This window comes from Thamnophis sirtalis, unplaced genomic scaffold (assembly GCF_051295495.1).
Source record: "Thamnophis sirtalis isolate CommonGarterSnake01/CBP01778 unplaced genomic scaffold, rThaSir2_p1.2 scaffold_4, whole genome shotgun sequence".
Classification (NCBI taxonomy): Eukaryota; Metazoa; Chordata; class Lepidosauria; order Squamata; family Natricidae; genus Thamnophis; species Thamnophis sirtalis.
The window spans coordinates 25803348-25820213 of NW_028261384.1; the positions used below are offsets into that span (position 1 = coordinate 25803348).

General features: G+C 34.0%; 1 protein-coding gene across 1 annotated transcript in view; it reads left to right on the forward strand.

Moving 5' to 3' along the window:
• Positions 1-16866, forward strand: part of ABCB1 (ATP binding cassette subfamily B member 1) — a 43976-nt gene that overhangs the window by 15317 nt on the left and 11793 nt on the right. The window contains exons 10-21 of the mRNA XM_014052197.2: positions 271-384; positions 2170-2280; positions 2851-2976; positions 4168-4371; positions 6185-6355; positions 7800-7961; positions 9178-9357; positions 10032-10178; positions 13465-13569; positions 14373-14450; positions 16014-16097; positions 16364-16567. Coding sequence (XP_013907672.2) covers positions 271-384; positions 2170-2280; positions 2851-2976; positions 4168-4371; positions 6185-6355; positions 7800-7961; positions 9178-9357; positions 10032-10178; positions 13465-13569; positions 14373-14450; positions 16014-16097; positions 16364-16567 — 1686 coding nt within the window. The remainder of the gene's footprint in view (positions 1-270; positions 385-2169; positions 2281-2850; positions 2977-4167; positions 4372-6184; positions 6356-7799; positions 7962-9177; positions 9358-10031; positions 10179-13464; positions 13570-14372; positions 14451-16013; positions 16098-16363; positions 16568-16866) is intronic.

Consider the following 16866-nt stretch of genomic DNA (forward strand, 5'->3'; position numbering starts at 1 on the left):
TTGGTTAGACTATTTTAATATCATCTCAGTAAAAATGAAATTTTCCTACAATGCAAATTTTGAAATGGTTAGTTATATCAATACATTTGCACACTGAATACAGTTATACAAACACTATACTGAGAATATTTACTTGCAAGCATCATTGTTTCTTACAGTCAACATTTTTTGCTTGCTGAACTTCAGCCAATCATTTTTATATTACTGGATATGAGAACTGTACAGCTGACAATGGATGTTTCTTTTTGTTCTGAAACACTTTCTGCGTAGGTCTTCTTTGCTGTACTCATTGGAGCATTCAGTATTGGCCAAGTCTCTCCAAACCTAGAAGCATTTGCTAGTGGCAGAGGAGCTGCATATGCAGTATTCAATATCATAGACAATGTAAGTATCTTTTTTGGAACTATGCCTAAAAATGAAAAGATCCAAAGAGTTAGAGATCTGCTAAAGGTTTTAATTATAATTGGGAAAACCAGGTGACAAGGCCATTAGCTCCCTATGTTGTAACATGATTTGTAGGAGAAGAGCAGGTAGAGTTGGGGGAGGCAGAGTTAAGGATGTCATCAGCTTAGACTCATAAGATTCCCACAAATGGTCCAGATCTGACCCCTCTTGAATTCCCTTACTTGGCATCAATTTAGTATTGAACTTTAGTTGACTAGATTCTTGTGTATAAGTTTGAGGAATAAATATGAACTACAACTTAATATATGGTCTTTTGCTCCTGGCATGATTAGAACTACAATACAGATAGTCCTTGACTTACATGATGTTGGTTGCAGAGTGTCTGAAATGCAAACATATGAACAGAGAGTGGGGATGAACCATGTCATAGATATATTGGGGGGGTCTTTTGTAACATTAAATGATCAATAAGCAATTCATTGGATTTCAATGATTGTCTGTGATTGGATCGTGCAACAGTCCAGAAGACTATTAGATAGAAGAAAGAGTTTTTGCTACTGTTTATTGATTGGCTGGATTTTGTAGCCTTGGCCATGTGGCAAACATATCAGATTTGTTTTTCAAATCTATGCATACCTAAGGTAACTCTTCAAATCTAGCCATTGCAAATATTGTTAATTGCCTCTTTCTGGTTTTATTGAATAGCCATGTTAATCTAATAGTAAAACTAACAATAACAGTAAAAGCTAAGACTGTATTTCAACATTGGCTAAGAAGTCAATAGAGAAAATAGATTTGTAGCATTTCTCACTACAGTGAAATGGTCAACTCAGTTCATTGTTAATATATTTTTAGAAATAAAATAAAGCAGGGTCTAGATGAATGATTAGAACACAGGAATAGCTGTATAGCGTGACAACTAACAGCATAGAAAGTAAAATTAAATTAGTCTTTGCACTTACTCTGTAAATGGTTAATGTATGTTAATTGTATGACCTCAACAAGCATAGTTGAAGAATAACATAAAAGTCAGTAAAAGATTGCCTCAGAAACCAAAACAGAAGTTGAAACATGTATTGAGGAACAGAAAAGGAAAAAAAGATATGTCCATTTTATTTCGAATATATTTTAATGAGAACTCTTCTTTGTTTCTATGAGCTAAGCCAAGAGAGACTTCATGAAATTATTTGAAAAGGGAAACGTAGGTCAGCAACAAGAAAGAATGCTAAAATGTTGTTCGTAAATATCTAAATTGGCTGTAAACTAAGGTGTAATTTCACATTACAGTACATTCATACATTACAGTAAATCAAAATATATTTAATTATAGTTTAGACTAGAATCAGAATTGATTGGATTTATAAATCTAAACATAGTAAGATATAACCCATTGCTTATAAATCACAATGGGTAGATATTTAAACATTATGTTAAGTTAAAATCAAACTATGATACTGTGTCTAAGCACTGATTTCATCAACAAGACACTGTCTAGATATGCATAATTCTCTGATCTTCCTGACCAGCGTGGCCTTTCCTTCCAGTCTGGGTCTTGAAGGTCACAGATCTGGATAGTATACAGGTTGGGCAAGAATGTATATAATATGCTGTGTTAAACCAATGTGAAAGATAATTATGGCTGCTTATTTTAAAATTTTATTTAAACTTTCATATTATATAACTTGTATGCAATATTTTCTTTTGTTTTCAATCTACAAATGAATGAAACTGTTTGGATTTAATTTATTATTTCCTTTTATGTAGGAACCACAAATTGATATTTATTCAGAAAGTGGCTATAAACCTGACAAAATTACAGGAAATCTCAGTTTCCAAAATGTAGATTTTAATTATCCAGCAAGGCCAGATGTTAAGGTATTGTGAGTTATACCAGGAAGTATTTTTCACTACTAAATTTAAATTATAACTAATCAGTTTCAAATATTAAAGAAAGATCTCAATACTGTATAGCTTTATTTAGAACTGGCAAGAGAATAGAAATTGGTGCATATATATATATATATATATATATATATATATTTATATTTGGTCACTATGAAAATTCTATGAGTTACAGTTCCAAGAGACATTTTGAGACCATCAAAATAGAGAAGTCTTCTGTAAAATGGGTGAAATGTTATATAATTAATGTTTTGCCCTGAATGCTCACTTAATTCCTTGGTTTTGTTTTGTTTTTAAAATCATGTACATAAATAAATGCCAATGATTGAAGCAAAAATAAATGTGGCATAAAAGTAAAGTAAAAAGAATTTATTCAGAGTAATCTTAAGTATATTTCATTTCCATCTAATACTTCTGTATGAACTTGTCTTAGGGCTGCATAGTCTTGGAGCATAGATATCTCTCTGCCATTATTTTGTGAAATAAAACACATTTTATTGTTACTTGTGATCCAGCACAACTTATCCTATTTTCCTCATTCAGATATTAAAAGGATTGAATCTGCAGATCAATAGTGGACAAACAATAGCCCTGGTTGGCAGCAGTGGTTGTGGAAAAAGTACAACTGTCCAACTGATACAAAGATTTTATGATCCCTTGAAAGGCATGGTAAGATATTTGAAGCCATCTAGGATACCTGAAACACATTTTATATTAAATATCAGATAGCTTTTCATAGGCAGGAAAGAAATAATTATGCCACAATGAATACAGTACTTGAAGTCAAGCAGATGGTAGCAGCATTGGAAGCAAGACTTGGAATGATATCAGATACTGTAATCAGAGTCTCTTGATAGTGCTTGAGACTTCTTTTATTCACTAAATCCATCATATCAGTTAGTTCCATGAAAAGGAGAGAGGATGAAAGAGGAGATCTATATACCATTTACATGGCTGGAAAAATATTTAAAGGGATTTTTTAACACACAAATGCCTTGTGTGTCTAATTACACTTAACCAAAAAAGTATAATTATTCTATTCTATTCTATTTTATTCTACTCTACTCTATTTTTCTAAAGGGTATTTTATTTGAAAATCCTAACCTAGTTTAATATGATAACCATTTTGCACCCAATGTAGAAGGAAAATGGAGAAAAAAGTACTTTGGAAAACATATGAAAAACTTTTTCATTACAAAAAAGCCCTTCTAAACATTAACTTCAATTTTCTTCAATACAATATTTATGCATAGTTCTTGGGAAATTAAGTAACAGAGTTATGCTAATAAGATATATTGATTGAGATAAATTAATGTATCCTAATTTTTATTGCTGATTATCTGACCATTTTAGTTAAACATTATTTTATTTTCTAGACAGTTTTAAGAGTGGCTATTTCCTTAAACGTATTTCAGATAAGAATAATAAACATTTCTGTGAATCATACAATAGTCAATGTAAATAATACCAGAATAACATTTTTCCTTTGTTTATGAAATATTTAATCACATTCTTGCAAAATAAAGAGCTTAAAAGTAGAATACAATTAAAACTACCATATTTCCCCAAAACACGGTATTTTATTTTGTGCTTGGCCTTATTTTCGGGGAGGTCTTATTATTTTTGAGGTGCAGGAGGCAATGAACATGATCACCTCATGGCTGCTGCTGTGCTGCAATATTTTCGGGAAGGGCTAATCTTTTTTGGAGGACTTATTTTAGCACATGTTCTCAAAAGCCCGATTGGGCTTATTATTCAGGGAGGTCTTATTTTTGAGAAAATGGGGTATTCTAATTATTAAAATAACTCATATAATATCACCAAGAATGGGATAAAATAAACATTTTTGCTTTGTTTTAGATTACCATTGATGGACAAAATATTAAGACCCTGAATTTAAGGTATCTGAGGGAAATTATTGGTGTTGTGAACCAGGAACCTGTACTATTTGCCACAACAATTGCAGAAAACATTAGACACGGCCGTGATAATGTCACCATGGAAGAGATGGAAAAAGCTGCCAAAGAAGCCAATGCTTATGAGTTCATCATGAATTTACCTGATGTGAGAAATTATATTGATTATTGCCTTCGGTTATTCTAACATCTTAAGATATAGTTCTTTGTAACTCTTTAAATTATAGTGGGCATGCAGGAAACATAAAGAAGCATAACATTAGCATTACAGTTCCCAGCAAATGCATTAGTGATAACCTCAAGCTGTCTGGAAGACAGGTAGTGGGGAATTACTAGCCTAAGGCCATGTGTATTTTTCATTTATTTCAGCTTTATTTAAGATAATACACTAATAGCATCAGTAAAACTACATGGAGCCCTTGAAAACCTTTCATAGGAATGGAATATGTAATCCAACCCAGTTTTTCCAAAGTTTCCTGGTGCCATCAGGTGATAATCACAATTCGTATAATTTCCAAGCACAATAGCTGAGCCAACTGGAATCAATATATGTGAATATGTTGACCAGATCATGGAAGACTGCTCTGTGTTACCTGTGTTTACACACTGCTAATCCAGTTTTCCTTTAGCTTTAGTTATGGTACTAAAAAAGCCAAATGTTTTTGCCACATTGGTGTTCTATGGACAGCATGTTGCCATCCAGCAACACAAGAGAATCAGTACCAATTATTGGACTAGAACTGTGGAGACCCAGATTCAAGTCTACTCTCAATCTTGGAAATTTACTAGTTTGAGCCAGTTACACCCTCTTAGTTTACTTTATCTCACAGAATTATTGGGTGGGGGAGGGAATTGGATGAGGTGGATATGCATATATCATTTAAAACTCTCCTGTAAGAAAAAAGGGATATAAATAAAATAAATATGCTATTACAATTCAGTTGCAGAAGAAGAATGGCTACTTTTTTAAAAATTCACGTTTGGCATTGTGGTGCTAAGTAGGCATACAATATATTATTATATGATATGCTTCTGGGAAGTGCTCTACTCCCAATCTAATAGTCCCCAAGATATTTTTAAAATGAACAAAACTATTTCAGCTATGGCCTTTCTGATGACATCATAAAAATCAATGGATATCCCTCTGCAGCTCTTCAGAAGGTCAGGAACCTAGGGTCTGCTTCTCATCCCCTTCAAAAGGTACCCATTAATGCACTAGGCCATTGTTTTTCAAATTTGGCAACTTTAAGATGTGTGGACCAACTCTCAAAATTCCCCAGTCAGTCTTGCTGGTTGGGGAGTTATGAAAGTTGGTCTTCACCTCTCAAAGTTCCAAATTTGAAAAACTTTGCACTAGGTCATTCATGATGTATTAACAACTTTTGCACTAAAATGTCTCAAATAGAGATACACAATTAAAATAAAAAGCATTATTGAACTCTCCTGACATTTTAAGATTACCACTGATCATTGCAGAGGTTTTGAAAGCTCTGTATTATTAACCATGTTTTTATACCATATGGTTAATTTCATGCAGCACATTCAGCCAAAAGCAAAGAAACCCATTTATGTGGCTTAATGTGATGTGAGTTTTGCTATTGTGATTTGTAAGTTATGGTTTATGGATTAGTGTCCTGAATTAAGCCCTTTAGGTTTATTTAGCACATTAAGGTTCAACTAAATAATGATTTATAAATCAATTGATACTATCAACCATGAGGTTACTTGCATTATGGAGATGGGAAAACATTCTCTAATATATCAATATTTTGCTCAGGTTTTCTTTCTTGCTATTGAATATAGGGTGTGTTTGCAAAAGAAATAGACTACTTCTTATTCATTGATTTGCTGCTTATTTTCAATTGAAATATTGTAACACCCATATTGATGCTACCCTTGATGCCAACTTCACTACTGAATCTAAGTTATGAAGTTAAATGTGTTTTGTTGTTGCTCTGCAGAAGTTTGAAACTGTGGTTGGTGAAAGAGGAGCACAGCTAAGTGGAGGACAGAAGCAACGGATAGCGATTGCCCGGGCTCTTGTGCGCAACCCAAAAATTTTGTTACTGGATGAGGCTACGTCTGCTTTGGATACAGAGAGTGAAGCTATCGTACAGGCAGCTTTGGATAAGGTCCTTAAAACTGAAACTGAACCTAATATATTAAAGGAAGGGGTAGTGGGGGGAAGCTGGTAAAAAGAAAAATCTATTCATTTGCTTCATTTGCCCAATGAGATCTTCCCTCTAGTCTAGTCTAGTCTCCTATTCCTCTTTGAAACCTTCTTCTAAGAGTCATCAATATTCAGCAGAAATTAAAGTTGGGCTGCAGAGGGGAGATCAGGTGCCCAGGACTCTTAATTATCATTACAATTTGATTTCACTGATACCTTCTTTAAATATAGTTCTTAAAACAACAATGCATTACTTGTTTAGAAGTTACATTAATAGTATTTATTGGATTTGAAGAAGTATTCATCCAAATCAATGTGTAATTCTTCCTGAACACAATGAAAGTATTAAACATACAGATTTGGACAGCATCATATTGGGAGAAACTAATTCCAACAATTGTATCTTAGAATTTCTGAAATGTATGGTTAATATGTCTTTTCCTCCCAAAAGCTGAGGAGTAAAAAGGTTTAACATGCTCTCTAGAGGTGGAAGACTTAAAACAGGTTAAAGTCATTGTTTAATAGGATACTGGCAACAACTTTTAGGCACAGATTAACACAAGATCTCCTTTGAGTCAAGTTCAACTTGTGGTGACTTCATGGACACATTCATTCAGGTTTTTTTTTTTAAATAAAAAACAATTGATTTGGCATTTTTTCCTAGATTAATCTATAGCTCAGATATGTAGTCTCCCAGGTACTAATGAAATCTACCTCTGATTAGCTTCCCAAAATCATAAGTTAGGTGAGCTATTATACCTTCACAGGATAGTATAATGACAAAGATTTTGGCAAAGAAGTAATGAAGGCCTAATACAGGCGTGTCAATCTGACAGCGTCATGGTGGCATCACGTGACACATTGAGGCTTTTTTCCCCTTCACTAAAGCAGGCGGGGACGGGGCCAGCATGTGACACATTTGGCCCACCAGCCACGAGTTTCACACCTTTGGCTTAATATCATGATGAAGATACTAACTATAAATCCTTTGCAATAGTGATTAATTTTATATAAATATATATTTATGTATTTATATAAAATATAAATATAATATAAATTCTTTTTGCGACTTTTTTTCATTACTGTCAATCCTAAAATATAACCAAGGAAACTTTCAGAAAAAAATAGATTCCAACCAAAGAGGTAGATTGCCTACTTGATTACAGCCTAGGAGATTTGGATTTAGTTTGATGGCCTAATATCCTTATCTCTGAATCATCTTGGACAAATCATTCTCCTTTCTGTTTAGTAAAAATATTTATTCACGAAGTGCCAATATAGACATTGCTTTAACAATTTGCAAAAAGTTAAAAGGCAAAAGGCATGAAGGCTTCAGTTTAATTATATTAAATATGAAAATAAAGCAAATAAACATAGTTTAAATTGAATCTGGATATGTCTTTCAGGCAAGAGAAGGCCGCACAACTGTTGTAATAGCTCATCGTTTGTCTACAGTCCGGAATGCAGATCTTATAGTTGCTTTTGAAGATGGGGTTATTAGCGAACAAGGAACCCATAATGAGCTTATGAAAAAGAAAGGCGTTTATTTCAAACTTGTCAATATGCAGGTAGGCATCAATTTGTTCATAATTTTTTTCTTTTCCTTTCTTTGCTTTGAAGATTTAACCCCTCTGGAATACACACTATCAATATTTCCTGTCTAAATCTTTTTGCCTGCCATGTTCCCATAATTTTGTATTCATTTGTATCCAACTCAAGGATGAGATTCTTTTATGCTTTAAGTTGGGAGACAGCTGAAATATGGGTAAAATCTGATACTTTGCTATTATATTAAAAACAAAGCCAACTGACAAAAGACGTAGGATCAAAATGTTATTTATTGATATTTTACACTGATGGAGGCCCTCCATTTTCTATCAGTGTCTAATAAGCGTCATCTCCCTCCATTTTGCCATAGCCTCCTTAAAAAGCTGGATATAGCCAAGAGTCTGTGCAGATTATGCTGTTTATTAGACTCAGCCACTCTCTATAGACCTTGGTCTAAAATTGGATAAGTAAAACAGCAGAACAATGGAATGATGGAAAAGAATGACAGTGAAATAACATAAAACATTGAAATGATGGAACCAATCCTTCTCATGGCCCCTCAAACAGAGGATGGAGGACTTTTAAAGTGGATCAGAGCTAATACAACTAAGTCTGGATAATGAGGCAGGAAGTTTTGTGACCATTTATTTTTGTTCTGGATGAATGGTCACCTCTTTAACTCAGTGATAGGGCATTTCAAATACTGTTTATCAGAAGCAAATAGAAAAAGATCCTGAGTGCCTTTTCTAGGGCCCAAGTTGTTTGTTTTTCCTGAGTGAGTGGGCCTGATTTAAAACAATAGAGGGCTAAATCTACGGGCCATTTTCATTTACAAAAACATATTACAGGTTCTACATAGGATTTCAAACAGCAATTGATCAATCAGAAAAATATTAGGTGCTGCTAGCTTCCAACTGTGATGGCCAGTTCTATTTTAAAGCCAGGGTCATTCTGTGGTCTGAAGAATGTCTCCCCAGAGATGCAGGATATATTATTCACAGATGAAAGCATAAAATGAGACAAAACGTATTACAAGTAAATGAAGGAGAGAGAGAGAAAGAGAAAGAAAGAGGATAATTATTGTTTTACAGTATTATCATCAATTACTGAATTTCTGAGAATAAAGCAAATAAAAATTTATCACAAGTATCATTAATACATTTTAACTGGACTCTATAATCCAGGCATTATTTGGAGATATAAAATCTTTGTTGTTACTTCATCCTATTTGTTCAGGCAGTTTCCACTGAAGTTGAATCAGAAGAATCAGGAGAAGAAGAATCCCTTCTGAAAAATAACCCAGAAGAGATAAGCAAAGATACTTTTTCAAACAAGCTGAGGAGACGCTCTACTCGCAAAAGTATTAAAAATCCAGAAATGGAGGAAAAAGACCTTGAGGCCCAGACAGTTCAGCCTGTAAGTCTTTGGGGTTTAGAATTTTGCATTTCAGGGGAAAGTTGTTAATTGTATTTTGTTTCTAGAGCTGAGATCTGCAACAAATTGTTCTAAAGAATATTTCTATTTATTGTTCCAGTCAGTCAACAGAACCTGTTGTTGAGGTACTCTATCTGGTTTTCACATCCAGCCATTGGTCTTCCCATCCAGCCATTCCAAATAAGCATGCTTAGTCTTCATCGGTGTTGTGCACAGCTTTTTTTTTTTACAAGTTTTGATGCATTTTTATAGACATTGTGCATGGTGTCGCTGCTTTGACTGTCCCAGATTATGAAAGAGGACAGGGTTTCACTCTGGTAGGAACTCTTGGCTTATCCTAGCCAAGCATTGAGTTTTGCTTCAATTTTTACTCAAAAATATGCATGTCAGTCATGCATACTACACAAAATGACCTAAAGAATAGAATGAGACCTGCAGGCAGCAAGTTTGTCTTCAAGAGATGCTGGTGGAACTTGCAAAGGCTGTTGGGCACATGCAAACTTTTGAAATGTGGGAGGTGGGAATCAATGTTATGATATTAATTTAAAAAAATGTATCTGTGTGTCTGACAACACACATGCACTTGAATACATATGTATGCATGGAATCCAGTGAATAATATGATAGATTATGTTTCCTCTCTTTCCATATTCTAGGATGAAAATATTCCCCAAGTTTCATTTTTTAAGATTATGAAGTTAAATATATCCGAATGGCCTTACTTTTTAGTAGGAACATTTGCTGCTCTGGTCAATGGAGCACTGCAGCCTGCATTTTCAATAATATTCTCAGAAATCATAGGTGTGAGTATTTATATTTATATATATAATAAATTTTATACTATTGTCATGTCAGCATGTGAGAGGTTCTGCTTTCAACATTCATTCCTATCCCATGATTTAAACCAGTAATGAACCTACAAAAAGATATCTTAAAAAATATGGGATAATCCTTAATAGAAATTGTCTGAAATTGAATGAGTAGCTTTATAAAATGCACATAGCCTACTCTAATATAAAGTTTATGTCTCAGTGGCTTACTCATGAAATCTGCCTCAAGTGGAGCTTCATTCTTGGCAATTATGGGAATAGATTTATAAAATGTTCACAGCATCCAGTTACATAGGTAGTTTGCCATTGACCTTCTTAAAGATTTTTTCTCTGTAAAACCTGCTGACTAAACCTTACTTAATCCTTTTTGTGATTTGGATTGGCAAACAGTTGCCAATGGCAGACCTTTGCTCTAAACTGATTACCTAATATCTATGTGTCTACAAAGCCATCTACAGAGAAAGATTTTCATTGTTTCTTCAGGGGAGCTTCTAAGTACAACAGAGATAGGTCCAGGTCTGTGATCCAATTTTTTTTTAAATGGCCACAGGATTACTAAAAAAATAGTATGTGGTTTATATTTCTATTTGCAACCTTCCATGCCAACTTTCCACAAACAAAGTCAATGGAGAAGAGCAAGCAGAAGATTGCAAGTTTCTCCCACAAGTTTCTCCTGTTCCCACTGCTTTTTCTCCCAAGGAAGCCCACTTTCTGATATCCTTCAGCACCTGCCTGCATCCTTTAGTGTGTACCTACAACCAGCACTTCACCACCTGCCCATGGCTCCCACCAATTTGCACGTACTCCGTAGTGCTTACCCTTAACCACTGCCAACTTACCTGTGGCTCCTGCTGGCAAACTTATCTTTCATACCGCCTGCCTACACCAACCCTACCTCACATTTACTAAGGCCTATCTATGGTACCTCTACTCCCTGCAGCACATGTTTCTCAGCATTCCATAGTGCCAGCATCTGGCAACCTCCACTACCTGGGGTATGCATCTACCAATGCTCCTTGCCTGGGATTCTGGTCCACTTAACAATCTATGTGGTTTTACATGCGGTTACAACAACAGCCAGGATGGATGGGATTGCCATTGCTAAGTGATTTGATATCATGACATCATATACTATAGCGACATTACTTAATGGTAGAAACTCCAGCCCCATTGTAACCTGAGGCCTATCTGTACATGAATTATGAAAGATTTAATCATTTTGTGTTGAACACGTTATGATTAAGCTAAAGATTTTCACTATAGACATAGCTGGGTGACCATATAAGAAAACATTAATATGCCCTCTTTCAAGGTTTTTTTTTTCTTTGTTGTCTTTCTTATGTAAATATGTATAGGCATCAGTACTGCCACAACTGCTGACGCATTTTGTTCCTCAATTACAAGTCTAGCAGGGACTACTGGACTATTCTATACATCTTTACATACCAAAGACAATAGTTGAAAGATTCCTTTGGAAGGAATCTGCTGGTGATAATTCAGCTACTGATAATTCTCCTTTGTGCTGAGGCAGTCTGGTTATTGTGTCTGGAATAAGCTTAATCTTCAACTCCAAGTGTAAAGTTGTCACAGGCTATTTCTGAACATAGGTTTAGTCTTCCTCTGGAAGACTGTAAATCTCATGACCAACAATCATATGGTAGAAGAAGAGTTGCCCAGCCGTCATTTCTTCAAATCAGTCCTTCTATAAATCAGTGGCTTGTCAGATGGGACAAGAAGCATGGAGAATAAGATATAAATTAATATGGACCCAAATAACATATGCATATAATATACATATACATACACATATGTAGAAATATAGTATAAATAAATGATCTGTATATACAAGTATGCACATGTTTTTGTGCTCATTTAATGATCACTCATTCAGTCACTATTCAAAGTTACAACAGTACTAAATGAGTGGTAGTTACAACCAATCTTTATACTCACAGTTATTGCAGTGTCCCTGTAGTTATGTGATTACAATTTGTGATCTTCTCTGCTGGCTTCCCACAAAATCAGTGAGAAAGTTGCAAGTCATAATCTTGTGAGGTCCACGCTTAATGAACCTGACTAGGACTCCTGGAACTGTGTCACTAAGCAATACAATCACATTTGATTTAACAATTGGGTCACTTAACAGTAGAGTTTTCAGTCCCAATTACATAATATTGGTAAGACAGGACTACCAAACACACACATATATACACATGCAGATATAATTCTTTTATAAGATACACATGAAAATATAATTATTTTATAAAATAATTTTGTATATAGCAGCATGTCAGATTTGTTGGGTACTGATACATATTAATTCTTCTGTGGGATTATACTATGGATACAAAATTGTACTCGATGTAACTATTATTAGATTGTTACCTATAATTTTGGGAGATGTACCTTTTATTTTAAATCATTTTTATTTTATTTTTTCCCCTTTTATATATAACCCATATATTATAGATCATATTTTATTTTCTATGACAGTGATGATCTTCTCTACTGCTGGTTAAGAGCTTAATAAAGGGTTGTGAGGTGCAGGAATATTTTGTAAGCCATTATGGAGCAGATATAGTTGTGGAACTCTCCTGTAATAAAAATAAAAACACACCAAAAAACTAAGGCCACCTGTTAGCCAATTTTTTCTTTTAATGTAAAATGTTTAATATACTCATTGATAGTTTACAGAAATTTTCTCTTTCATGATTAAAAATGACTCATTTGAACAAACGATTAGTGCTTTTTTAAAAGGTAAGAACTGGCCAATGCCCATGTATTTAGGCAGCCCACATAATGATTGCCCGGTACCTTTCAAAGCACAGGTAGGCTTTAGGTAGGTAAGTAAAGGACAGGCATCTCATTCTTTCCTGAAACACTTGCCAAAGTTCTGGAGAATAATGCCAATTATTGCCAGGGAATGTACCAGCCATATGAGAAAGTGGCCAAGAAGAACTGGGTACATTTCAATCACTGAGCCAATATTTTCAGTGAAGTGTTATGGATTATTATATTGGGAGAAGAAAGAAACCTTTATTTTCAAACTAAAACAGATATAATATTAGTTTAAGCTGCCTTGAGACTGACTAGAATTGAGAATTGAACATGTCATGCGGGCTTATTCTTTAAAAAGTACTAAAAGAGGTTTTTATTTTGTGATGTACAGAACATGAAAAGTTACATTATCTAAGCAATATGTAATACTACATTGGAAGTGAATGAAATAAAACTAAGGCTGAAATTATTGTTTCCATAGATTTTTGCAATAGAAGATCCCAAATATTTGCGTGAAAAGAGCAATCTCTACTCACTGTTGTTCTTAGTACTTGGCATTGTTTCCTTCATCACCTTTTTTCTTCAGGTATGTTTTATTGTTTTATTCTTATCATTTTAGATGGATTCTGAAAATATCCAGCAAGAAGAAAACTCAAAGAATTTCTTCCAATTTAGAGACAGATCCAGACATTTGTGATCTTCAGATATATTCTAGAGCTATTATTAAATCAGGAAAATCAATAGTCTTTCGTATGATATTTTTTTCGGTACATCTACCTAGTCTGAATCTTGGATAAGTTTCCTTATATTATGGGGAACTGTTTTGATGCTTGAGTGGCTATTGGAAAATTAGTGCTTTAATTATGGAAACGAAAACATTGTGTCTGAGTCTTAATGTAGTGATTTTAAATTATTCTACTAGCATTTTAAATTCTTCTTCTTCATGATAATTTAACAATCATTGAACCATGTAGCACACTATAATTAGTCTAATTAAATGTGGATTCTACTAATGCTGTCTAATCATATTTACTTTAGGAAGCCAATTTAAGATGGAAAGGAAATAGTCCAAAAGGGGAAAGAGTTTGTTGGACTTTGGTGAAACAATTGTTTGCATTGGAAGCTACTTAATGTATTCAGAAAAGGAAAGATAGTGGCCACAATGGTGCTTTTGGAGCTTCATCTATTTTTTATATATGGAGCTCAAAGACCAACAGAGCATAAAAAAACATTCTGTTATTTTTATTTTGTTTTTACCATTCCCTCTGAATGTTTGTTTTCTAGGAATTTTATTTTCTCTCCTTTGAAAAGAGCAATGTGGAGCTCTCCATTTGGCTTTGTGTTGCTTTTATATTTGCTGCAATCAGTTATAACATTTTTCTCTTTCAGGGTTTCAGTTTTGGCAGAGCTGGAGAGATTCTTACAATGAAGCTACGTTACATGGGATTCAAAGCAATACTTAGACAGGTATGCAGAAGAAATGTGCCCTTTTGTTTTGTTGCTTTTATATTATTTCAGCCCAATTAGTCATGGTTTGTTGTACATTCCAAAATGTATGATAATATACAAAACATGTCTCCAAGGAGTAAGGTGAATTATATTTCTTTAACAATGCTTTCCCTATGGTATAATAGCAATAGCACTTATATACCACTTCACAGTGCGTTACAGCCCTCTCTAAGCGGTCTGCAGAGTCAGCGTATTGCCCCAACAATCTGGGTCCTCATTTTACCTACCTTGGAAAGGTAGAAGGCTGAGTCAACCTTGAGCCAGTGGGACTTGAATTGCCAAATGCTGGCAATCAGCAGTCAGCAGAAGTAGCCTCCAGTACTACACTCTAACCACTGCACCACTATGGCTCTGGTATAATGGTATAAATAAATCATTTTAAACTAATGGACTCCATGGTATGCACTTCATTTTTTTCCCCTAAAGGTATGTCTAACATTGATTTAAATGTCAGCCTTCTTATTTAAAACAGTCTCAAAATTCACCACAGTTAGAAAGTTTCACATTTTATATTTATTTTATTTGAGAATTTTATGTGGCTGCCCACTTGCTCACAGAGCAAGGGTAGCTTATAAGCAGTTATTTTATTATTATTGTTGTTGTTGTTATTAATATGATTTTATAAATTAGCTATATATAGGATTTCTAGTCTACTGCAGGTATTGGAATAGAGTGTAGTATTGGTTAGGTGGTAGGCCAGCTTTGGATAGACTCAAGTTTAAATCTAAACTTGGATGATTTAAAATTATCAGTAAATTTGAGTCTATCCCACAAAACTCTTGCTGTGGGGAAAAATAGGGTAGCATTATAAATCTGTGTTAAATCCTGTAAGGAATCATTATGTATAAACCTAATTAACAAACATTGAATTAATATACAAAAGAACAATGCAAATTAGCAACAATACTTTCTAATGCCAATCAGTGGTTATGTTGAAACATCTTTGGGAGGGGGATAAAAAAATTAATTAAATTGGGAAGGTTTTTTTCTAAACATTTCCCTTAGTAGGGAGCCTACTTCTATGAAACATTTAATATTGTGCTCTGTTGCATTAGTTTTTTGAAAATACTCTTTAGTTTTCATTGATAACAATCCACTTTTTCTATTCATTTTTCATCATTTGGAGTATTTCTGTTTTTATGTTTTTTTCTTCCTTCATGGAAAAATATTTAGAAATCCTATTATCATAGCAAAACGTTTAATATGTTCTAAAGCTAAAGCATATTAATGACTTGAAATAAAGTGTATTTAAAAAGTTGGAAATTGAGGTTATTGTTTTAGATCCGTAAGTATGTAATTGGGAAAAAAGAAGTCTTGTATAGCCTTAAAAAAAGACCCCGCTAATCTTTCAATAGATAGTCACCCAAAAAAGACTTCTCATAAATTCATGAAAAAGAATTATAGTAATTATAATGCAGCATAGACTTTATCACAGCTTGATATTATCCAAATTGATCTTTTATTTAATCTGATTTGAAAAGTTTCATTTGAAAATAAATTGTTATTTGAAATGTTTTATAGGATATCAGTTGGTTTGATAATCCCAAAAACAGTACTGGAGCCCTAACTACAAGACTTGCAAATGATGCTTCTGAAGTAAAAGGTGTAAGTAATAACACATTTCCAATTGGTTGCCAGAGCTTTTTGGTATTATACAAAATAGAAATTTAACCATGGATTAACTATTTACTATGGCAAATATGCGAATGTGTAGTTTCTAATGGATGTTTTAGAATTGTATCAGTCAGAAAGAACAGGAAGCAGAAATGTTTCCTGGTCAAATGATTCTGAATACCTTCCACTGTTGTCTCCGTATGAAGAGTCCATTTACTAAATTATTTTAACATTCTTTTTTGTCCTTTCCCTTTCAGGCCGCAGGGGAAAGGTTAGGCATGATTGCTCAGAACATTGCTAATCTCGGGACTGGAATTATTATATCATTTGTGTATGGCTGGCAGTTGACCCTTTTACTTCTGGCTCTTGTGCCAATCATTGCAGTAGCAGGGCTCATTGAAATCAGAATGTTATCTGGACATGCTGAGAAAGATAAGAAGGAACTTCGAGGTGCAGGAAAGGTAAGTTTTTAATAAATCATTCTCTTGGATAGCAAATTCAAATACTGGTGAACAAGTTGTATTGAAACCAAGAAATAAACACCAAGATATATAAAAGACAATTTAACTAATCTTTCTTGATTCTCTGTAAATCTACAATAGCCTCTTTCAATTTGTTGTTCTCCAGATATTTCAGGATTACATCTTCCAATACTCAAGTTTGCTACTAGGGATTCTGGGAGTCCCTAATACAAATCAAGGTGTCAAGATTGAATCCTAACAAAGGACTAATTGGTTGACAAACTCTACTTTGGGAATAC